General features: G+C 37.7%; 1 protein-coding gene across 2 annotated transcripts in view; it reads right to left on the reverse strand.

The window, feature by feature from the left end:
* The window catches only part of LOC137283716 (phosphoinositide 3-kinase adapter protein 1-like), a 34,966-nt gene extending 17,393 nt beyond the window's left edge, over positions 1-17,573 (reverse strand). For both annotated transcript variants that reach the window (XM_067815381.1, XM_067815380.1), the window contains exons 1-2: positions 17,308-17,573; positions 2,425-2,969 (exon numbers count right to left, since the gene is read on the reverse strand). In XM_067815381.1, the coding sequence (XP_067671482.1) occupies positions 2,425-2,958 (534 nt within the window). In that variant the 5' untranslated portion in view covers positions 2,959-2,969; positions 17,308-17,573. The remainder of the gene's footprint in view (positions 1-2,424; positions 2,970-17,307) is intronic.
* Positions 17,574-26,776: the final 9,203 nt, after the last annotated feature.

Genomic DNA, 26,776 nt, shown 5'->3' on the forward strand with positions numbered 1-26,776 from the left:
ATACTTGAAATTCTGATACCTGCACCTCCTACCCATGCATATATAATCAAATAAACACATATTGATCTTACCAATTCCACCAAATGACTACAATGAATTACATGGTCTAAATAAAAAATATTTGTCACCACCAGGATATATTGTTTAAATTCTCCAAGCGTAAAAATTTAAAATCATGACATTAAAAGAAAAAAGTTCAAACAATATGCTGTGACACCCTCCTTCAAAAGTAGTACATCAAGACCTGCCAATGTCGCGCTATGACACGTCGTAAAGGTTTTTCGCATGAGTCATAAACAGTGATAAGTGTCACAACTTTTTTGTCACAGCCAGAAAATATGAATGAGTGATCATTGTTGGAATCAGAAATATTTCAGCTACATGACAGCAAACTATACTAATTAATTCTGCACTCGGTAACATACGTGACTGAAACTGTAGACAGTGTTGCACAGGATGGCACATGATGACAATACAAAAATATTGACATGCCAAAAGCAAGGTCACCCTGTCAGACCACTTACTGCATGTAAAACATGAAATACAACATCCGTCATTACCAGTAGAGTATGTAATGTCTCGTTACGCATACAAATGACAACCAGAGAGGGGGTCACTCATTCGCGTGACTTCGCATGCCTGATCACAGATGGAGAAATTGTGCATGTCACACAAAAAGCATGTCTAAAAGTGTTATCTATGAATATGATTAAACAAAATTTGCTTGTCACTGATAGATGTTCAAGTTGTAGACTTGAATGAAAATGTAAAGAGAAGCAATTAAATGGTGAAAAAGCAGACAAATGAGCAAAAATTTAAGAAATTTTGATGATATTCAACAGCAAATTTCACCTATGTGCACATTTTTAGAAACTCATATTTAGTATTTTCTGAAAACTCATTCATTGTAGATTCAAAATACATATGTATATATGCAGCTTTTGATACAGACCAACGTACACCTATTTGATATAATGTTTAGTGATTACATGGGGCCTTTTCTTAACCTTCAATCTCAACAAGATAGATTCTGGACTACTTGTGCGTGTAAGTGAAGAACGATCTTATCTAGGCATGACTATATTAAAGCAAATACAGGCTGCTATCGTTCAAAGATGAAAGGTGACTCTGACTGTACCAGGAAGATAGCAAACTAGACAAGTCAGTGTCAGTTTCATATTCTGCAGGTAGCTGGCCGATCAGGATAAAAATAAACACATCATCGTTCACTCCACTGTGATGCAATTACGATATGGATCACAAACACTTGTTAAGTAATACAAATTTTTACTAATGAATATTGTAAACAATCGTGAGTGAGTGAGTGAGTGAGTGAGTGAGTGAGTGAGTGAGTGAGTGAGTGAGTGAGTGAGTGAGTGAGTGAGTGAGTGAGTGGTCTCTAACAATATTGCAGCAATATCACTGCTGTCTTATTATCAGTTAAGGTTTGTGCCATTTTTGGGCAATATTCCAGCAATATCACAGCAAGGGACACCAGAAATGGGCTTCATGTATTGTACCCATTTGGAATGGAACTCAGGATTTGTGCATTATGAGCAAATGTTTTAACCACTAGACTATCCCACCACACCCGATAAGAAGTGAAAGCATTTCATTTTCACATATTTTGACCATGATGTCTTAATTAAGTGCTGACGACAATAAATAAACAGTGACTACATTATTGTCAAATCGAATATTATAATCGTGGTGGCTGTTAATCGTGTTATCATGAATAACATTCAAATGCAGGTAAAAAAAACTGGTGATCACAAATTGAATTCATGAAGGTATGGTTAAATTTACCGAATATGTGAGTGAGTGATAACAGCCCTATTGTACATAGCAAATACGCAGTTCTATTCCTTAGGGGTGATATGGTATACTGCAGTGTGATATTGCAGAAACGTGATATTTGGCCTTCAGTTCAATATATCATAATGGTATACAAAAATTCGGTATTTCGTGTTTTGTACCATCATTTTCAAAACCTTTTCATACCTTTTCTAAAATGTTCAAATGTCCAGAAATCAAATCATGTTGTGCAAGTCTATGCATTCCTAGGCGGTCGCTATTTTCCTGGGCGTAAGTTCATAACTGCCTTGAATGTCGTCTACTTAGATCTACAAGTCAGTACCTGGGTACCTGGTACCTTACACATCAGTACCTGGGTTTCTTTTTCAGTTATTTCAAATAAAATTATTTGTCCAATCATGTTACACCTTCTCTACACATTATGTAAACAAATTTGCATTAAAGATGACTTGTAATATATCGTGGGCATAAAATTCCCACTGCATTTATCCAAATATGACTGATAGAATACATCAGACTCTAGAATAAATGCAAAAAAAACCCCATCTGATACATAGAAAAAATTAAATATATATGGCTATTCTTGAAACCAAGTGATAAAACACTTACCGAATTTGGCGCCTTAGGAATGATCTTGTAGATTTGGTTGATTTGACGTGGCGATGGGGGATACTGGTATATATTGTCCGTTTCTTCAAACGGGTCTTCATCATCACTGAACTCATCACGTTCATACACCTTGATTATCTCCATCAATGCATTTCGGAGAGATGCTCCAGGATCATTTTGATGGATAGTCTCATGATTACACTGGAATATATATTCGCTTCTAGCTTGCAGAAGATTTTTCACTTCAAACACATCAATTCCAAGAAGAACCATGACAGTACTTGACTTTTCAAACTGTGAGAAGTCCCACTGATTACTTGCAGCGCCCTCTAGGAGTTGAGGGGAGATAAGCACCACTTGCACCTTGTAGTTTTTGAGAGAAGGTATGCTCACGGTGTTGTAGTGCTGTGAATGGGTGCCAATTTTGTATTCTGGGGAAGTGAGTTTCCGCTGGATGAACAAGGCCCATTCGTTGCCGTCATCAGCATACACGATGACGATCTCACTGAATGCATCAGGCACCTCAGTTGCCATTCTGGAACGAGCTGAAAGTTGAAGAGAAGACATAAATAATCCAGTGAAGAAGACAAGAGAAGTGGATACCATTTAAGGACAGGTGAAGGCAGATGAAAGGGGGTTGATTGCCATTGGGATTTTTGTACAAAGGGATATGATTGTATGCATGTGTTGCTGCATCTGTGTGTGAATTATGTAATGCAGATCCACTGAGATATTGTACCACACATTTATAACTCCTGCCGACACCACATGTGGACTCCTTCTGTTACCTTTTCATGTCATGGACCAAACTCCAAATATTATAGTACTGAAAACTGCAAGGACTGTCGCACAACCATCATAGAGCTGTGCAATAAGAATACAGTGGTGACTATTGACTGAGTTTGGTTTTACACCACTTTTAGCAATATTCCAGCAAAATCACAGCAGGGACACCAGAAATGGGCTTCCTTCTGTACCAATGTAGTATGCCAACCTGGGTCTTCGCCATGACAAGCCAATGCTTTAACCACTATGCTATACTACCATCCCCCAGTGGATGATGATGATGATGATGATGATGATGATGATGATGATGATGATGATGATGATGGTGTCTCCTGCCATGATATTGCTAAAAGCAGCATAAAACTAAACTCCAAATATCCAGGGAAAGGAACACGGGTCTTCAGCAGTTTGATGAGGAAATGACAACCATTAAGCTACCTCAGTCACACCCTAATCTTGAAAGTGTTCTTATACTCACCAACCATTGACATGTCCCACAGAATATTTCTGACAAGCATTATTCATCTGCAGACCTAATCACTCTCTACTGTTTTAACATACAGACAAATATTTTAAATATGATGTCTATCATTTTTTTTAAAATTACTCAGAAGGAGAAATATTTTAATATGTTTAAAAGAAAGACATAAACTTATCACACATATTTCAATGATTATTTAACACAAGGAACACAATGGTAAGGCATCACAAAAATTACATAAAAACAAAAAATATTTACATAGTGTACCGAACACACTGGTACACCCAAATATCCAACAGACTTAAAATATTTTCAACATGGGTGTGAAAATATATATGAAGGCAAATTGTGTTTTCTTGATAAGAAATTCATAACTTCAGTGACAAGCACTACTGGATGAAGATAAGCTCGAATGAAACAATTACACACATTAATTAATTACACACATTACATTCATTACTTAATTACTGAAATACTTAAACAGCCAATTAGAACAAACATCAACAAATACTCAATACATCTCACCTTTTAAATCTAGAACACATTTCCAAAACCCCCTTAAAAGGGCATAAATCCGAAACATTACCCATGATGATATTGGCTTGGGGCACTTCATTATACTTATTAATGTCTTGAACGTTAAAGCAATTTACCTTCAAAAGGCGATAAAAGGAAAATCGGGAGGTGATCACTCTTCCCTAGGGAGATAGGAAGTTTGTCAACATACAGAGTGTGAAGGCCACCCACGATTGTCTCAGCGGAGTTGACGTAAGTAGACTACAAACAATCAAACCGAAAATGTTGATAACTCTGTCTTCCTTGTACAAGTGGCTGATGTACACACGTACCGGGACGATAGGCGAGAGAGAATTTAACCAACTCCTTACTTCCTGTTTGCTAACTGGATCAACTGTTTTGAAAAGTAAACACAAATACAAACAAGCCAAATTTCTTTTCGCCAGAGCTGGTGGTAAATGTAGCTGTTATAATTAAGATAAACAGAAAGGTAAATATATTATGAGCATGGGAAATTCTTTTTTTTTCAGATCAAGACTTATCAAAGTTAAAATGTTTAAGCTAAGTTTGTCAACTTTGTGTTCAATCAGCATTTTTTAAATGACAATCTTTCTTCATCGTTATTTGCTTAAATATTTGTTAATGACATCGCTGGGGGTGTGTGTGCACATGTTTGTGCATGTGTGTGTGCATGTGTGTGCATATGTGTGTGTGTGCATATGTGTGTGTCTGTCTGTGTGTGTGTGTGTGTGTGTGTGTGTGTGTGTGTGTGTCTCTGTCTGTCTGTCTGTCTGTGTCTGTGTGTGTCTGTGTGTGTCTGTGTGCAAGTGCATGTGTATGTGTGTGCATCTGCACTAATCTGTCACTGGTACTGCTACCAATGCTAGCCATCAGATACCATGCCACAGTTTAACATGACTAACCCACTCAGACATGGTATTCTGGCTCCAAGCAGACCAGTCCATGTTTTATCCTCCAGGCAAGGTAACAACAAATACCATCTTTCAACATCTTTAGGTCTGATCATGGCCTGGGTATCAGCTTGACTTTCTACTGTCTTGGCAGACACGCCCTTAGATGACAGAGGTTGGGCATCTCAAACTTATAGCTACGATTTAGCTGTGCCAAATGTTAGCTAATAACCTTGGTATCCAATCCGATAAATATGCAGTTATTTTTTATAGAATACAAAGTAAACAAATTTGCTTTCATAATTTCCTTTGAGGTAAACAAACTGAAATTTCTCAATATAGAGTGAGAGAGTTTAGTTTTATACCATGCTCAGAAATATTCCAGCTATATGGAGGCAGTCTGGAAATAATCCGAGTCTGGACCAGACAATCCTGTGATCAACAGCATGAACAACGATCTGCGCAATTGGGAACCGAAGACATGTGTCAACCATTTCAGCAAGCCTGACCACTTGATCTCATTAGCTGCCTCTTATGACAAGCATAGTAACCTTCCATGGTAAGCATGGAATGCTGAAGGCCTGTTCTACCCCAGACCTTCATGGGTTCTATATACATGGGAAGGTAAACACAAGATAAATATGTGAAGAAATGCTTGTGGTAAAAGCCTCCTTGAATTAATACCCAATTCAGTTGTAGTTTGTTTAATGCCACAATCAGTAACACTCAAGCCATGTGACTGCAGACAATATACAATGTGGTCTTGATAAGACTACTAGTGACTGACATCATGAGCACTGACTCTGTTACTGGAGTCTCTTACAACAAGCATGAGTGAAAGTTATTCAATAAAGTTGTCTTTAGAATGGATTTACAGGAATTTCATCCATTCAAAAAAATTTAAATTGATTACATAATTCAAACAAAGTTATACAATATTTTATTATTATTAATTAAAGACGATTATGTAAGTATGTTATTGGTAATGCCAAAATACTTGATAACTGGTCATACAGAATGGTTTATCATAATATCATTATGTCCAAACTATCAATATTGGTTACAAAACATAATTTCAAGGAAATTTGAACCAAATCATAAATAAATTAATTACAATAAGTACTTACAATCTACATTTCGTTTCATATGCTTTCCTCCCATACTCTTAGCAAAGTCCTTCCATAGTCTGTGCCAGGGCATGTGATTAAACATGATCATATTGTCAGAAGTGAAAACAACCATTTCTCACGCTCTTTGACAAAGGTACAACACATTAAGTATTCCTCTGTTAACACATTCAGGAATTTCCTCCACGCCATTACACCACCTACATCAAGAGGTTTTACTGGGTAATCACCCATTTCCTGATGCGGACATGATCTCAGCGATACAAGAAATCTTTGTGGTCATAACATAGCATGTTCCTTTAGGTCTACACCATCATACTTAACTCTATCATCAATACTTTGTGTCAATTTATGGAGATTGTCTTAAGAGTACATGCAATACATTTTTAAAAGAAATATCAGCTAAACATAGCATGTCTGGGTGTGTTTTGTTTTACGATTTTCATTTGTAATTTTGGATATAGGCGTATCGTTACAATATTTCCTTATTACACCATTTCCAGTGCAGATCGCACACTTGAATATCAAGTGATTTCACTTCAGTTATATGAAGTGTTCATCCAAAGAATGGACAGTTGGTGCCATTTGGCTATCAAGACACAAGAATTTATGGCAATCTGTTTGGATGGAGATGTCTATCTGTCTGTCTATTCTTTCATGCACACAAATGCAGTCTGAAATATATGTATGAATAATAACTGCACCTCTAGTGTTACTGAAAATCTCAGTAAGACCGGCAGAAAACATGGGAAAAACTTCTTAAATGATTATTTCAATGCTGACATTTTTGGAAAATATATTATCAACATTTGCATGGAGTTTAACTTTTTTCACATTATCAATACTGGGTGTGAACTTAACATATCATTAAAAAAATGTAGGGGATATTCCATTTTGCAAACATACCACTAGCTAATACCAATACATATGAAAAAAAGTAATTATATCCAGTATATATGAAACATTTCCAATGCCATGCAAGCATATTATCTGATATATTTCCATCCAAAGTTCTACACCTGAATTATGCAAAATTCTTGGCAAAAACCCCACTTCACCACAACCTCATGAGCACCAACTTCATATATAACGATTAACTATGACATATAAAAAATAATAGGGGATATTCCCTTCTCCAAGCATACCACTAACCAGTGCCATAAAAAATGAGAAAAAGTAATACATATCCATACAGATAAAGTAAATTGTCACATTTTCCCTTACTCTCTCTTCATCATCTGTTTCTTCCTCAGCTTCATCACTGGCATTTTATCAGTCTCGTAAATCCAGTATCCCCTATCTTTTTTGAACGGTATATATCGCTGAACATCATATCACAGGTCTCTCCCTTTGTGTAAATAACGATATACATTTCTAAAGAATGCAAAACCTTTGATAACATCACTGAAAGACCCTTCCAAGCAAGTAATGACTTAATTGAATTAAACTTTATGACTCTGTTTTAAGCAACAATGAACAAAGTTCTAGTTTGTCATGATATTTTTTCCCATTTAATGACTGACTTCCTTCTACAGCCAGTTATACTGAAATTTACACAATACATATCTGTTGCAAGACGATAATACTAAGAATGCTGATACAACTTTATTACTGCACATCGTCTGAAGGCAGACAATAGTAAACACAAACGTCCCCAGTGCACTCAGAGGGTGTAATAACAGAAACTGGGCTGGGATTGAATATCATGTCAGCCCTGAATACGTATTTAGAACAGATTCAAGTTTATTTGAACTAGGGCGTGGTTTCAGGGTGTACCATTATACCTTGTGACGGCTAAACACAGTCTCCTACCCATACGACCAGCGCAGTACATTTACCACAGGTCTGAAAGATCTGATGATGTACACAATTCTTAAATCTTATATTTTTGACAAATCTACACATTTAGTACCTTTATTAGAATTGTCTAGTTTCACTGAGAAAATATCCTAAAACATGTACAATGATTTGATTTGTGTAGTGATCCTTTCTGTAGATACGTTCTACAGCTTCATGTATTGTGATTGAAGCTGACAGAGAGCAGATGATTCAACTCTTTTGATACATAAGTGAGTGAATTAGTTTTATGGCGCACTCAGCAATACTCCAGTTATATGGCAGCAGTCTCTCAGTAATAGAGTCTGGACCAGACAATCCAGTGACCAACAACATGAGCATTGATCTGCGCAAATGGTAAGCGATGACATGTGTCAACCAAGTCAGCGAGCCTGACCACCCGATCCCGTTAGTTGCTCTTGCGATAAGCATAGTAGCCTTTTATGGCAAGCATTCATTTGATAAATAAATTTGTATTGTCATAAACTTTAGTGTTGCAGTTGTAGAAGAATATTACGTAAGCATTGGAAACAACATGAAGACTGCATCAAATCACTTGCAGTTGGCAAGTATCTTCCTTTTTATGAATCTGTGCGATTGTTTACAAACAGAAAAAAGTCTGGTCACATGATTCCCATATTAGCCCATGGTAGTGATGTGATGCTAAATCAACACTGCACTGAAGTGTGGGCTACACACAGACTGCATAACATGTCAATCAGCAGCACTGAATATTCAAAATATAATAGAAAATATAACACAAAAAGACATCATCTCAGATAATATCACTTTGATCATCATATGACATATTTGACCAACACATGATCAGTCATCTTAAAGGTTTTGACCTTGCCTTAAAAACTTAAAATGCAGTGGATCAACTCTTTGCTCATTTGGGGCTGTGGGATAGCCCAGTAATTCAAGCATTCACTTGTCATGCCAAAGCCCCGGGTTTGATTCCCCACATGGATTCACTGTGCGAAGCCCATTTCTGGTGTTCCACACACTGATATTGCTTTTATATTGCTAAAAGCGGTGTAAAACCTCACTCACTTTCTTTGTCATAGGTCAGCCCATACCCCCTCAGTACATGCATATTTAAACCATGAAAGCTGCGTAAAACCTCACTCACTTTCTTTGTCATAGGTCAGCCCATATCCCTCAGTACATGCATATTTAAACCATGAAAGCTGCGTAAAACCTCACTCACTGTCTTTGTCATAGGTCAGCCCATACCCCCTCAGTACATGCATATTTAAACCATGAAAGCTGCGTAAAACCTCACTCACTTTCTTTGTCACAGGTCAGCCCATACCCCCTCAGTACATGCATATTTAAACCATATTTAAACCATGAAAGCTGAATATCTGACTTGTGTGCATGCATAACAGTATTAGTTAAATCAGATGTCATCAGTCATCACTTGACCACTTTATTCACTACAGGCAGTGTGTCAGATTTCATCAGATTTCATGACAAATTTCATGGAAAAAGTATGACTGGTTTTGTCTCACACTGTTTTGACACTCTGCAATTGCAGATTCAAATAGATACAATATCAGCAAAGGTTATTCCAATATATTTGATATTTCGCAAAACTATTAAGGGAGGACATCATTGAAGAATAAGTGCTTCATCCTGCAAAATTTGGGTCATCTTTTTTCGTGTGGATATTAGTCCAGGGTGATATATATTTGAGAGAAGTGGGTCATGAAAAACAAATATTCTAGTGAGAATAACACCACCTGCCGTTATTATTTGTTCCACTGGTAAAGTTTATGTTAGACTTCATGACATGACTTCCATGTTGTCTGAGCAAATCTCAAATCACGAAAAAAAAATGATATGGAAAGGTTATTCTTTATCTCGCTCAGCTAAAGGTCAGAAGCAGCGAATGACTCGAAAACTGCTGATTAGGATGAATAATGTTAGGTGCTTGTGTTCCAATTACACCTACTCAAATATATAAAAACATTAATATATATTTCTTAAAAGAAATGATACAGGTTAGGGAGTTAAATTCTTCTTTCTTATCAATTTGCACATTACTTAGCTCAGATAAATGGAAAATGGTATCAACTCAAATCAGGAATATGGCAGTCAGCCAATTTCTTGGTTCTTTTGGGTTTGCAAAGGAAAGAACTAAACAAACGAATAAATTGAAAATACAGGTGATCCCATGACAGTGAACATAGATATTTGTTTTTGTTTGCTATTTTGCTAAACTATATTGTCCCCTTATCACTGGTGGACTTCAATTCCTGACAATGTGCCTGGCCGTGGCTTGCATTATTGCCCAGAACGATTATAATTCAAACAATTCACACACAAACAAAAAAAACCCCAAAACAGCTGGGGTGAAAAGTGGTTTCAACAGCTGTGCTGCACTACGTGCATAGCACATGTGCAGTAAATAGATCCCAATATCTCTGAGGGCACACAAATAGCCCTGAGCGCTACATAACCTGAGCCAGCCAATGAAAGTCCTCATTACACTAAAGTGCATGCCCACCAGCTCTGACTGGGTTTGGTATCCCGGGTACTTTGTTTCAAGGTAGTAAACTCAAGTACAAAAGACTGCACATTTGATTGCGATTGTATGTTTATAATGTTGCTTAGTTGGGTTTTTTTCATTATCAGGAATATATACATATCATGAATAAATGATAATTATGTATTAATTATGTTTAGTTTGTTGGTTACATCTAAGCCTTAATGAGAGAACCCACTTTCCTATTTATTTTGCATTTATGAATGCATAAACCAACATAGTCAAATGTAACAGAACATAATAAAGCCAAAATGTAGTATTCAGATGATTTTACTGCTGCAGGCGTGACTTTGAGGCTTATGTGTTATATCTAAGCATGACAGTATCCAGTAAAGACAGCAAGGGTCACGCTAGAGACATCCTTCGATGTGCAACCATCCTGGGTTTAAAGGTAGTCATAATATTCAGCGACAACTTGATGAAGTGAGTCTAAGAGGTGTATGAAATTCTGCATGGTGATTTGAACCCCCAAACTATCCATCTGAAGTCGAGGGAAATTCGCCAGCCTGTATATTGGTTGAGTCTCGTGGGCAGTGAACAGTTACAATGAATCATGGATACATTAGTCGACTGAGCTTCGACACCTGAGAATGCACTGCCCCGTAGTCCTTATTCCACTTCAAGGAATTCATGGCAGACCCACTCCATCAAGTCGTCGCTGAATATTATGGCTATCTATAAACCAAATTCGGTGCACATCAAAGCACATCTCTGGTGTGACCCCAGCCATGTTTACTGGATGCTGAGAGACAAAGATCTAAAAATGAAGCCTCCAACCCACATGTGCAGCAGTATCATCTCAATAAACTAAAAGGGGTGAGTGAGTTTAGTTTTATGCCGCTTTTAACAATATTCCAGCGATATAACAGCGCGGGACACCAGAAAATGGGCTTCACACATTGTGCCCATGTGGGGAATCGAACCGTAGACTTCGGCATTACAAGCGAATGCTTTAGCCACTAGGCTACCCCACTGCCCCAAAATAAAAGGAAGTATGAAATACGGTTATGAGCAAAATAGCTGAAATAGAATGAGAGGTTGGACCAGATGGACATAACACACTTGAAAAGTACATTAAAGTTAAATGACAGACGACATTTCCTAGTATTCTCACTTTCTAAGTATCACTTTCAGTATGAATGGGAGCAGTTTCCTTCCAGCATTAATGAATACAGAAAAACCTACTTATTTGCAGAATTTCAGTTGAAATTGTAAAAATAGTCACATCACTGTCCCATTACACTGCGGAGTAAGAGGAAACTTCCTTCCATTTATAGTTTCATTATAACCATTCATGGCTCGGTAAATATGGGTAGTGCGAAATAAGATTAAAATAATTGGCAAAATGGATTACAATTACTAAACCATTTTTGTTCACAATCGTACAATTTAGCAAATTCCAGCAGGACAAATTTCAAATACTGTGGTATCAACTGCAGAAGCATTCAGTGAGAGAAGGGTGTTCCCCTAAACACTTTGTGATTGTAATTTTGAAAAGAAACGAAACAAAATTTCCTTTTTATAAGACATATTTCCGATTTAGTTTTTGCAGCTGTATTTTCATATGTTTCTATTCCATTAAGTGTATAAGGTAAATAAAGATAATTTTGAAAATTTTCAAAAAACATTTTCGGATAATGGCTTCAGTTTGTCAAATCCATTATCAGCGTTGCCTAAAGCCATTTGATTTTTATGATGTTCACAAGTCCGATAATAATTTCTAGTTGTAGTTGAAGTATCATGAGTAATTGATTATGCTTTCAGCACTTGACTCTTGACACACTGGATGTATACTACTTGAATATACATGAATAAAGGCATGAGGTATCGGTTATCATATGTCTAGTGGGTGGCAAGGCGCTAGCCAATTAGGGTTCACATTCCACGCTGACCAAGGTGGAGATCACTGAGATGAGATAACGCTGTGAAAAGTATTTCTGTCATCAGAATGTCGTAATCAAGGCATGTCAGCCTTATTGAGAGTGAGGTAGGTCAGATGTTGACATGTGGAAGACACTAGCATTCCAAGGTCAGCTTCTCCAACCTGTAACTGTGGTGTTCTGGGACAGATACTGGTGGCTTTATCTGTAAGTGACAAGCATCTGTAACAAAAAATTGTAGGTTGCTGTGATCCATGTGATCTGTGGTACGATCTCGCTACGTAACCTTCTCCCCTCCACACACACACAAAAACAAAAAAATAAGAGAGAGAAAAAACAAACAAACTTTCCCTAACCTTTGGACTTCATGATTAACGTGTGTGTGTTGCTCTGTACTTGTTCAAACACAAACATATTTTGAAGAGTCCCTAAGACCTTGACCAGTGTATGGAACTCCTAAAAAAAACAGTTGGAATGACTTTGAAAATTAAATGAAGGTCATTCAAAATCGACTGGGCCCTACAGCTTCTCTAGATAAAGCTTAGCGTTGAATATGAAGAAAATACAGTGAGATATCTCGCTGACAAGGTAAAACGCTAAAATCCCCTTGTGACATTGAGATGAGGGTCAAGGTCACCAAACCTGACTGAGACCTTTCTTTTAATGTGATAAAACTAGATACCAAATATGAAAAAAATCTACTCAACAGATCTTGAGGTATTCCAATCTGTACATATGTACAGACGACCTTGAAAATTACGTGAAGGTCACCAAAATTGACTGGGCCCTGCACATTCCCTAGATAAAGCTTGGTGTTGTTGAATATAAAGACAATACACTGAACATTTCTTGAGATATTTTGCTGACAAGTTTAACATGCAGTTTACCATGCTGCAATCTATCTTCAAAGTGTCACAGTGACCTTGAAAATTATGTGAAAGTCACCCAAATCAACTGGGCCCTGGACATTCCCTAGACAGAGCTTGGTCTTGGTAAAACGCTAAAGTCCCCTTGTGACCTTGAGATAAAGGTCAAGGTCACCAAACCTGACTGAGACCTTTCTTTTACTGTGATAAACCTGGTTACCAAATATGAAAAGAATCTAGTCAACGGTTCTAAAGATATTCTAATCCATATGTACATATGGATGAACAGACAGAGCCTAATACTATATCCCCTACTTCACGCTAAACGTGCAGCAGGGGATAATTAAATGAGTGACAATCCACTGATTAACATAATGAGCAAGAATCTATGCAAAAATGTCATGCTGGAGTAAACTAGACAAACAGATCACAAAGATGGGCAAATGAACAAAAGTTAAGGGAACTATTTGTTTTCACAGAAAAGTACACCCCAAGAGTCAAATAAACAATTTCAGTTCCCTGTGGTACACCTGAACTTCTGTTCCAATTTTGTTCCTGCTAAGTATGGTGACATGCAGTCTTCATATACATTCTTAATGACAGTGCTCACCAACACTGACAGTCATTGATTGTCAAGTACATTTCAGGATCATATTCCTGGTACAGCTTCTTTCTTGCATCATTTTCCCTTCCTGCTCTGTGTAAAATATATTAACAAAAGGGTCACTGTTCCTTTCACCAAACCATTGAAAATAAATCTCTATAAAAATTACTGAGTGATCTGAAAGATGAGTGAGTTTAGCTTTACGCTGCTTTTAGCAATATTCCAGCAAAATCACACAAACAACACCAGAAATGGGCTTCACATATTGCACTCATATGGGGACTCGAATCCTTGTCTACAGCGTGACAGGGGAATGTTATAGCCGCTTGGCTACCCCATGCTGAATACCCACTGGCAGTGAGATGACATTCACAAGTAAGTGTACATAGTGCTTATATGGTTTAGTTAACAAATGTTTTCTTTGTTCAAGGGTGCAGTTTTATTGAGTCACAACTTCAGAACATAATAAAAAAAATGTGTTTTCTGTGGTTGACAGGGCAACAGTCAATCTTCCTGGCTTCTGAAATGTGTAAATATTGATGTATAGAGGATCTTCCCGACTTTTGAAATAATAGTTATTGATGTAAAGAAAATCTTCCTGGCTTTTAAAATGTGTAAATACTGATCCACAGAAAGGCTGTCATAGATATTTGGGTGCCTTCAGTTGGAAGTACAGTATATACATCATTTCCAAGTTGGTACTATCATCAAAAGAAGCCTACACTGAAATAAAATGGGGCTTAACATAATACTCTATTAGTAGTGAGCGAGTATGGTTTTATGCTGCTATTAGCAATATTCATGAAAATATCAAGGTGGAGCACACATTGTACCCATGTGGGGAATCGAACCCAAGTCTTCGGTGCTATACACCAACACTTAAACCACTAGGCTAATCTACCATCCCCATAAAAAGAGTTTAATACCGTGTCACTAACAGTCACCGATAATAGCATTAATCAAATGATTGAAATTCGCTTCTTATCAGACTGTTAAACACACACAATATCTTCCCTGATTTAGTTTCAAATAGCTCCAAATTTATGTAGGGATTTCCTTTTATGGCTTTGGTATTTTAATCACCCTATTCTAAATATGTCATCATATTTTCGGATCAAACATATGATTCAATATGGCTGCCTTGAGTTGTGAGTCATGCATCTCATTTGCAGTTGAAAGTCACATATACATCTACAAGCATAAAATTATAGAATATGACACAATTTGCTTTGCTGATCTGTGATGTCTAAAGACACTTTTACATGCACACATTTACTTACTGGAGTATATTTGCTTACATGAGTAAATTTCTTCATGATACGTAAACTGACCATCTAAACATCACAAAACGAATTTACTCACGCAAGTATTTATACTCCTGGAATAAATTTACACCTGCTACGGAGGTAAAGTAAAAGAATATTTTATCGACCTTGTGAATGACATTTACGCAGTAACTCTATCATGATGGGTTTGATACCAGTATTCAAGTTTTGAGGTTTGTGTACACCGGCTACTGGGTTTCACACAGAATGAAACTCGGACCTTAATCCTCTTATGTTGACACTGACACAAGGTTGCTGAAATACTGTTGACAGGAGTGTCAGCAATACAAAATCACTGTTAAAAACAAAGGATAACATATGTGTGATATCTTTGTTATCATACCCACTTCAGCTAAGAGAGTCAATGCCTTCAAACACACCAAGCCCTCATTAGTGGTACTCTTCATGCTGAATTGACATACACAGGATGGCATGAAATATATTTACCTGCCAACATTTTTATGTTGGTATAATTTACCACTGGAGTCAGTGACCCTGAAGGGGTCACTATCAGCGCAGGTACTACAGATATATACATTTGGAATAGACATGCAGACTCCAGACACACACATCCTAGCCAAAGTCAGAATACAGAAATGTAACCTAGATCAAGTCCATCCCAGATGGCGCTGTTTTCTTGAAAGAAACTGTCATTCTGTTGTATGAGATGCATTCGATTGCATTCTAAAAGAAACAAGCATACGCAGGAACAAATATTTCATAATGCACAATACCACTCACGATCAACAATTTGCAAACAACTAGTAGTAGCCTGTCTCACAGTCCCTGACCTACATTCTTTTTCCAACTACCTTAAGCCCTCTCAGCAATGCTAAACCTCTAATCGAAGCAAGTCTAGATTTCCTCAACTTATGAATCTTCCTCCCATCTCCCTGGGGCTTGTTTTCAATTTAAATGGGTTTATTTGTTACTGTAAAATTTACATATACCCAGAGACTAGGTTTTAGTCTAGATCAACTACATATTAGATTGGATTTTGAATGAGGAATGTTGACTCGTCCGCCGTTTTAAGGGTTTGGAGGATGTTCCTGTATTTTCACTTTGTTTTGGGTACATTTCTATACATAAACTACCCATCACACGTTCAGACTAACTAGTGTAAATGTAGCCACTTACTCCTGTTAGTTATTTCGAAATAGATTTTGCAAAATATTCATTTCTGTTTAAAAATACTGTTTACACATGAATGGAAGTAGTATAAAACAAATTCATGACATTGAAACGATTATTGCCATGAGTTCAATAAATGATGGAACTCAGTGAACATTGCCGAATTCTTAACGAACTTTACATCAAAACGCAGCCTTTCACATGCATGTTATTTGCACATGCTTTTCAACAAATTGATGCATGATGCTCGTGCAATTCATCTGCGTACGGCCTGCAGCTGGTTCCAACATGTTAGTAGAGAAAATATTTTTAAATGTCATCATATGATTGTGAAATCAGCCATTTTGTGAAATGACTAAACATTTCAGTTATTTCATGAAATGACTAAACATTTAAGTCATTTTGTGAAACACTAAGCCATTTTGCATCATTTTTGTGACATCAATCAATATATTTCAGTCATTCCATGACATTTCATCTCATCTGCATGTGGTGGACAGTTGTTTCCAAGGTGTGTCTGCTCTGGTAACAGCAAGTGTCAAACAAACAGGTGTAAATACTTTGAAGAAAGCCAAGCTGAAGTGCAACAGTCACTGCCACAATAGATTTAACTGTTAGTGACAATAAGTGATGTTGAAATTGTGATCCAATATTTGAAGTTTTTAAGTGGAATTTCACGAAATGACTGAAATTTTTAGTCATTTCTGAATCTGACACTAACATATACATGACATAAATAGTGACTTATGAGTGCTTTAAGTGAGTCTAAACTTTTGATGGGTAGTATAGACTGTAGTCGCCGTGCCGACCTCTTGGAACCACGTCTGTGATTGCCGGGTCATAAACAGTTGATGGGAGAGCGTACTCACCATAGAAACTGTACTCTCACACTGCGAAGTCCGCCAAGCGCTGACCCTGTCCAGCGTTGACAAAATATCATTTGTTTGGAAGTTGTTAGCGTGTTTGGCGAAGTCAGTGAGTGAAGTCAGTTATTCTCCACCACTGACAACCTCAGCTGGTCAGTCATAACCTTCCTCGATAAATGACACCAAATTACTACCTTGTTTCGTTGAACAAGATGACATTAAACTATAAATATAAACAACACAAGGTAAAGTCCCTAAATTTCCACACGTGTGTCTGATCGTGACAGTTTTACTTCCGGATTAGACGGGCCAATCGTATACATAAGCCGCGCGTACACAGACAGGTCAGTCGAGCGCGACAATCGTATGAACTAAGCGTATCTCAACCTCCATTGATACCACAGTCTCTGACAATCATTAATCTATTGATAATAGATTACTGCGAGTTAGGAATGTGAAATTAGGCCTTTTTGTTATTCTAAATGCCACACATATACTGGTTATTAGACTTTGCAGATGTGTAGTTAAAATAGGTCGCATGCAACAAATAAGGATTATAATCTCTTAACTACCGTTCTCCCTCCAAAAATATATGTATTCTTATTTTTGCTGGAAATACAAATATGAAGTCATTTGTTTTACTGTCGTATATCAATAGTTTTAAATCAATGTGAGTAATATTTCTCTTTTTTAAAAAAAGAATCGCAATGTCACTATGGTCCTCTGTGACTTCAGTGTTTCTGTAACGTCATTACACAATATAGTCACAATATGGAGGACACTAAACGAGTTAATGATTTTGATCCTAAATCTTTACTCGAGTTTAATAAAAATTGTATTTCACGGAACCGAGTTTAGTATTCTGTTTATTACTCGCCAACATAAAATGACAGAAACTGCGGGCAAATTGCCTACAGACTCTCGTCTTTCCGCGAGTCAAGCAACAAGGTCTAGTAAAATTGCAACTGCAACATTAGCATTGTGACGTCACAACTTTTGACGTCATACGTCAAGTGGTATTACACTAGCGTAAAAAGTAAAAATATTACACTGCAGTATTTTCAACGGGCGAGTAATAAACTGTGAGTATTACTTCAACAATGGTATAAATAATATGTCGCACTGAAGTATGAAACTAAAAACCAATGTGCAAACTGTATGAATCCGCGTAGCACATTCTAACGGCAGAGAGGAAATTCCCCATCATAGGCGTAACACTTACTGCGTTTCTAAACACAAGACAGTTATGCTCAATATATTATGCTTTTAGAGTACAATGTTTAGATATATCAATATAGTATTTACTGACACTTCGTCATCGGTAACACGACTTATAATTACTGGTAGCTAATTAATCGACTTTGTCTGAACAAACGGGTCTGATGGCAATTTGATATCATGGGGTAAGACAGAATGATTTTGGAGACCCGAAAAAAAGTCCTACCAATCAATCTATTCTTGTAAGTTCAGTTTAAGTGCACGTGTTTGTATGTTACGTCATTATGCAATGACTAGAAAACATGACGTGATACTGCGTTCTTGACGTGATTATCTACATGTGTTGATACATACCGACAGATTGTTGTATTTCGCACCTACGTCCATTAGCTGCTCACTCTTGGTAATTACATCAAAAGGGTATCCAAATAAACATCCTTTAAAATAGTCCTCGCTGCAATCGGATTTATTTGCTGATACCAGCAGTCCCACTTTAGCCTCACGCTGGAGGCCTTCAAACAAAGGCAACATGTAAGCTTATGACAGATATTGTACGTACAACCGACGTTATCATTCATGTGTCGGGATAATCCTCCCGATCGCAGCATGGGCACCCATTACTTCATCCCATCTCATACAGACTCCTCTTCCCTTTTTGCTCTGAAATTCCAGAGCACTTGCTTCGCGTATTAATTATCTCCGAGCCAATCTCCGCCGTGTTCCTTAGTGTCGATGACGCCGCCACTGTCACTGATGTCACGTACATGCGGCGTCCTGGAAGCCAGGCGTTCTGCTGTTGTCTGTTCGGAAAACGTCACGTACAGCGGTTCTGTTTGTGTCTGGCCGTAGATTGTACAATGGAGGCGATTTACGTCGCCAGCAGAGGTTGAGGTGGGTTGACCCTGAAAATTGGTAATTTATCACTTAGACGGTATGCCTGGCAATGATGTCACGGAGGCTATGTGATGAATTGTTTCGCTTCATGTCATGTGACTTTGAGATGAATTGTTTGGTCTGATGTTGTGTGACTATGTGATGAATTGGTTGACTTTGTGTCACGTGGAAATTAAGCAGAGGCATGTAATATATGTGTGCACGTGGATATGCCTGTGCATGCTGACCCGACAGAGGTTTTTGCAAGACAGACGGTAAACATTTTAATTCGCGCACCGATGTCACGCATTCTCATTAAAATCGCCTTTCCTAAGATGACTACTTCATGTGTATCAATAGGCAACAACGCTGATGTAAACATCGAGGCCTCCGTTTACTCACTTCGAGAGTATCAGACCCGTCTCAGGTCAGACATTTTTTCCAGGATTTACGGTTGCGTAACTCTGATCAGGAGTGCAATGAAACTGCGTTACTCGTACAGAACCATTCGTTGAATGTCGATATTTCAGAGTGTCGATACAAGGGATATGTCCTGACATAAAATATGGTCATTAATGATTGTTCAACAGAACGACGTAGGCGTGATTTCCTTATAAGGAAGATAGTAGATCCAATGAGACAAAATTGTCAGGATCCATGTGACCTGATTCCTATTCAACTTATATCTAAATACGTGGCGAAAGTGTGGTCCGAATTTGTAGGTTTGTATCAAAAACTGAAATTCCGTTCTAATGATAAGGAAACATATTACTATCCGTCCCTCAATATTTGAAATCCTCTTAAATTGAAATACGTTCCTGGTATGCTTCTGAAAGCTGTAAATCTTCTTAAACAAATTGTCCATAAAGTCACTTACTCAATGGTATAAACGGTAACTCATACCGTTCAACCCCTTGACATTGCTTGACCAAATACAACACCTATTGATATGTGTACTGTTATCAACTGCACGGAAGTCGAAATTGTGTATACAATGTCACATGTAAACTAGTGAAACTCGTTTATTCGAACTTATATGTAAGGAATAAGATACGGTTGTGTAAGTTTCACTGGCTGAGGAATCAATAGTTGTATAAACGCGATGCAATGATATGCACGGTTTCATTTTTCTTTGCTATGTGTTTCATTTGCGTTTTATGTCTGGACACACACACATGAGACAACAAGACTATAGCGACACACTGCTGAACCTTAGTCAGGAATGCGTGGCTATCACGTTATCCCGGAACATAGCCAGGCCTCTACCACGTTGAGCTGAGGCAAGGTAGACAGCTGCCTACTATTGCCTACATCTTCTGTGCGTGGAATAGCTTGGATATTTGTACTACAAACTAAATCGTCATATTGTTCCAAAATACACATAAAAGCACATGTTACTCTTTTACTAAGGCCTCAAATGATTATGAAACCACTGTTATGCCGTTACATGTTCCAGCACTGCTTAAGTGGTACACCTTATACCACTGCTAGGGTGGTACATTCTACTACCACAGCTAAAGTGGTATATCTGCTGCCAGTGGTAAAGTGGTACATCTTCTAGCACTGCTAAAGTGGTGCATCTTCTATCACTGCTTAGGTGGTGCATCTTCTATCACTGCTAAAGTGGTGCATATTCTGACATTGCTATAGTGGTACACCTTCTGCCACTGCTAAAATGGTACATCTACTACCAATTCTAAAAGGGTATACCGTCTACCACTGCCCACTGCCAATCTTGGGCAACATAACAGGTCTCTTTTAATGAATTAAATGTCACTTTGTAGATATCTACTCCGATCTATGCATTAACTGGTGGGTAGGACAGTGGTTGAATCACTCGCTCGACATACCTTAGAAGTCCATATCTGATGTTTCCCGATGTGATATTGCTGGAATATTGCTAAAGGTAACGTAAAAATCCACTCACTCAGAACCCACTCACTCACCCATCCACTTACTCACTCACTCACCTCAAACCCACACACTTACTCTGGACCTCTAGATTTGGTCCTCAGTAAGCCACCTAAGAAGTCACTAACGGAATCGGGAGGTCAGGTTTGATGATTTGTTGACACATGTCACGGTATCCCAGTAGATCGATGCTTTTGGTGTTGGATTATTTACAGACCACCGCCATATAGCTGGAATATTGTTGAATGCGGCGTAAAATAACAATCGAATAAAAAAAAACACCGACCACTAACTAGGCATGAATAAATGTCATGGATCATGGCAACGATGAAAGACAAGAAACTGAATAATATACTGAGAGAGGGAAGTGATCTGTTGTAAAGAAACAATGGGTGAGTGAGTGAGTTTAGTTTTACGCCGCACTCAGTAATATTCCACCTATATGGCGGCAGTGTGTAAACAATCGAGTCTGGACCAGACAATCCAGTGATCAACAACATGAGCATCAATCTGGACAGTTGAGATCCGATGACATGTCAACCAAGTCAGCGAGCCTGACCACCCAATCCCGTTAGTCCCCTCTTACGATAAGCATAGTCGCCTTTTACGGCATGGGTTGCTGAGGGCCTATTCTATCCAGGGACCTTCACGGGTAAAGAAACAATGACCGGTAAAGCCTCATCCATTGAATAAGATATGCCCGTGTTCGGCAGACACTCTACATTCTTGATTTATATCTTAATTCTAACACACGAACTGGTGTTTTATGTTGAGACGTCGTAAAGCTACCAGGAAGTTCAACAGTACATGCCTCAAATGTCAACACAACGAAAAGGGTTTTGTATGATAGAAGGTCAGCGTTCGTCACAATGGAATGGGGATGTATATTTGTATGTAAAGTAATCCTTTGTTCACAGCTTCTGATTGCACTGTGCTTAACTGAGGTGTTCCGTCGATATGTAAATGAAGCATAGACTTATTGCATGAACAAATACCATTGCATATACAAATCAACTTCAAAAGCGAAATACATTAGTGGCTTAAATGTACCCCTGAGAAGAGAATGCGTCAGTGTGACGTCATGGCTTTCTGATGGCGTTGTCAGCAGACCGCTGTAATGGCGGCGTCTCGTGGAAGATACATTTCTGGACAAAAGACACCTTACCCTTCATCTGAGCCAAGATTTTCGAAGCTCTCTTAGCGCTAAGATAGTCGTACGTGCCATACATTAACATTAACTTACGACTGCCTTAGCGCTAAGAGAGCTTCGAAAATCTAGGCCCAGTATGTTACAAACGTTTTCGAAACGTTACAATGCATCTAAAAAACATGGCAAACCTATCAGATTAATACAAGCGCATGAAACCGACATTAAATACACCAACGAATAATCTTCTGTTGTTGAATTAATTTTAAGCGAACATCTAAAATGACAGCATATATTGCATTACCTGAGAGGTTAGGTTGAATTACTCATATACAATCTGTGATCTAATTATTTTACTGTGCTTCATTGGCGGGTTTTCACAATTTTCCATTAATTACTATACTTAAAATTAATTAAACGATATTTTTGAAATATTACCGATGTGTCGATAAATTTTAACTCACTCACTCACTCACTCACTCACTCATTCACTCAGATACATTGTGTTGACTTCGACTGAAGCTGATACTTTGTGACTTCGAGTGGTTCAGATACATTGTGTTGACTACGACTGGTTCAAATACACTGTGTTGACTTTGACTGGTTCAGATACGTTGTGTTGACTACAACTGGTTCAGATACATTGTGTTGATTTCGACTGGTTCAGATACATTGTGTTGACTTCGACTGGTTCAGATACATTGTGTTGTATCTAGACGGCGTCCTGGCAGACTCAGAAACGCCTTGACAAATGTTTTCAATATTGTGTAGATGCAGTAATGTGGAAATTGACAGATTGCAAATCACATTATACATTGTACCTTTCCGTGTTGGAAGTCATTCGTGCAGGTGTTTAAGATACGTCCGATATCGACTGCATTCTTTCGCATGGCAATAACAGTCAAACTTTAGTGTTTACACTCTGTGTGGTGGGTGTTCATGGTAGCCGATTCCTCGATGGAAATACGATCAAGTTTCATGAAAATCGTTTCATGCTTTCATACGCCCATTTCAGCATTGGTCTCCCTTTAACTGGCTTATGGCAGGCAAATTGTCAGTATAATGTTAATAGGGTTGTACAATATGACTGCGATAAAGGCAGCAAGCGTCAAACAAAGACGTTAAAATTTATCTGCTTCGATTTACCTGGCTGATCCCGACCCAAACCCCAACAATTTGCCAATGGTGCATTTTTTTTAAACTAAACAATGCAAACACATAACGGTATATTAAGAGAGCTTCTCTCTCCGACACGGTTCCCAGTGTGGTGTTATATGATCTACTCTAATACCGAGTTTGTCAAAATGTTGAATTCGTTATTGTAGCCTTCGTTTAGGCTGCAGTGATCTAAATAATCATAAATTTGAAATCCTTGTACTAATATCAAAGTATACTGCGACGCAGATCGTGAACATGTCTCATACTATCTACTTCCCTGTCCAAAGTACGCCATGTTAAGATATGGTACGTTTTATTACACTACAATAAGGGATGTAGCCTAAAGACGATTGGACTATATGGAAGTAGTGAAATATCTGATTTTGATACCCTGACCATCTCACAATCTGCGTACCTCTTCATCACTGCTTCTTGTCGGTGGCGTAGCCTAGTGGTAAAAGCGTTCACATGTGAAGCAGAAAACCTGGGTTCGATTCCCAACATGGGCACAATGCATGATGTCCATTTCTGGTGTCCCCCGCCGTGATAATGTTGAAAGCGAGGTAACACTAAACTCGCACACCGTGTAGTTTTGATACCCAGTTCAGTCGAAGAATTTGCTTGCTTTAAGAAATATGTCAGTTGTTATCACATTATTTCTAATGAATCATTAATTATCAGTCGAATGTACATTAACCTTGTGGTTTGTCATGTGATTATTTTGTTTGGTTTGTTTACCTTTGTAGATTGTTTTAGCGGCATTGATATAAGCTTGTAGCTTGTTTACTAATCCATTCGTTTTTCACGAATTAATATGTTGAAAGTGATATCTATCTCCACATACGCACAGATATTGTCTAGTCAATGAGTGATTGATTGTTCAGTTATTGGTTGCTCTTTTAATCTGAATCAGTTTGGAAATGATATTGCAGCGATAAGCCAAGTTATTTGTTATGACAGAATGAAGAATTAACACTGACTAGAAGAACGTCCATGTTTTGAAACAGTGAGTACGCCGTTTCTATTTATGACACAACCCCAGAGCTAGCATTTTGAATCTTAAAACTCCAACAAGAACTGTGTCGCTTCACAACCTGCATACACGTTTCACAACATTTCATAATATTTATTTCCGTAGGATGGGTGTTTGGTCCGTCAGGAATGTATGTATGTATGTATGTATGTATGTATGTATGTATGTATGTATGTATGTATGTATGTATGTATGTATGTATGTATGTATGTATGTATGTATGTATGTATGTGTGTGTGTGTGTGTGTGTGTGTGTGTGTGTGTGTGTGTGTATGTATGTATGTATGTGTGTGTGTGTGTGTGTGTGTGTATATGTATGTATGTATGTATGTATGTATGTATGTATGTATGTGTGTGTGTGTGTGTGTATGTATGTATGTATGTATGTGAGTGAGTGAGTGTGTGAGTGTGTGAGTGTGTGTGTGTGTGTGTATGTGTGTATATCAGGATGAAAACTGTACATAAAATAATTCATTGTTTCCTTAAAATTTGACTCCGTCCTATTTTTCTTGGAGTTTTTGCAATGCACTGGTAAATTTATGTGTATAAAGCCGACAGACTTCCGAAATCCGTGTAATGTTCCGACATTCCAAGTTTCCTACTATCTGTATACAGAAAATCCGAAGTAAAATAATATGTTTATATATTAATGAAGTCCACCCTACCTACCCATTCTTTTTCAAATATTATGATGAGAAACAAGAAATATATTTCAAGTGACCTTGGGGCGATTGTCACGTTTCCATTTCCTGAACGATATAACAGCGTGAAGCCACCGAATACTTCAAACTCACTATCGCTGTGACATTGCCAAAGAAAGGGATGTAGAATTATATTCACTTCCTCTGTCATAACAAAACGTAAATAAATAATGTTTCCAATTGTCTTAATATATATCAAATATCATCACTATTACAGTTTCAAAACATATTTGTAAGAGGATCGTACAAAAAGACACAGCCTTGACATAAAATTTCACGCAATCAACATTTGTTTTCATGTGAATTCGTGGAGAATATGCAATTTCGTATGGACTATTCTTTATTGAAAATAATGCCTTCTCTGTTGGCCGTTTGACAGGCAACTTCATCCTACGGCTTTCATTGTCAAGAAAGAAAGAAGTCCCGGAAGATCATCGTCACAATAGATTAAGCTCACGAAGAAAGTGGCACGCATCGCTGTCACGACTGTGCACGACCGTGCAGTGACAAGTCAGCTTGTTGCTTTTGATAGATGACATTTTTTAACTGAAAACTATCTGCGCATTGCTTTTTTAATACTTTTTTATTTCTGCAGTTCGTAAATAACATGTGAAATTAGACATACCGGTAGTTTCATCCAGTTTATGACAGCAGCTGTATAATGCGTGAGCAGCATTATGATCTTGAAGGTCATTCAACGCACCTGTGACATAACCATAGTGTTCATTCGTTTTTCGTACTCTTCTAAACTATTATGAAACTAACATAATTTTTAGATTAACTTACATTAACGTGCTTTCATTTTCTTTGGTTTGGCTTTGGGTTTTTTGTTTTTTGGTTGGTTGGTTTGGGGATTTTTTGGGGGGAGGTGGGAAGGGAGTTGCTGTTAGTTTGTGTTTGTTTTATTTTTGTCTTTTTATTTGATTTGTTGTTGTTTTTTCGGGTTTTGTTGGGATTTGCTGGAGTTTTTGTTTTTCTATTGTTTTTGTTTTGTTTGTTGGTTTGTTATTTTGTTTTATTTTTCATTTTATTTTATTTTATTTTGCATTTGGTTGTTTGTTTGTTTTGTTGCTATAGAAGACGCTGTAGAATATCCCTGATTACAGTCATCACAGTTTGAAACTATCGGTTATTTACACGAACTGTGTAGGTGTAACTTGAATATTGCTGAATGCAGTGTTAAAATACAAACATATTGTCACGTAGCTTGTTCATTAACATTTGAACGTTGAACAATATTTCATTTATGTAACGGTCAACGGGCACAGGTTAATCTCAGAGGGGTTCCCAAAGTGCCACAGATCGTAATGGCGCAACTTGTAGTTGTTCACAGCAGATCTTATCACATTCGAATGAGGACAAGCAGTTCCTGGCACACAAGCTGTTTCCATGGTGAACGGGACGGACACCACCTCGAATGTAAAACAAGTA

This window comes from Haliotis asinina, chromosome 5 (assembly GCF_037392515.1).
Source record: "Haliotis asinina isolate JCU_RB_2024 chromosome 5, JCU_Hal_asi_v2, whole genome shotgun sequence".
In the NCBI taxonomy this organism is placed as follows: domain Eukaryota; kingdom Metazoa; phylum Mollusca; class Gastropoda; order Lepetellida; family Haliotidae; genus Haliotis; species Haliotis asinina.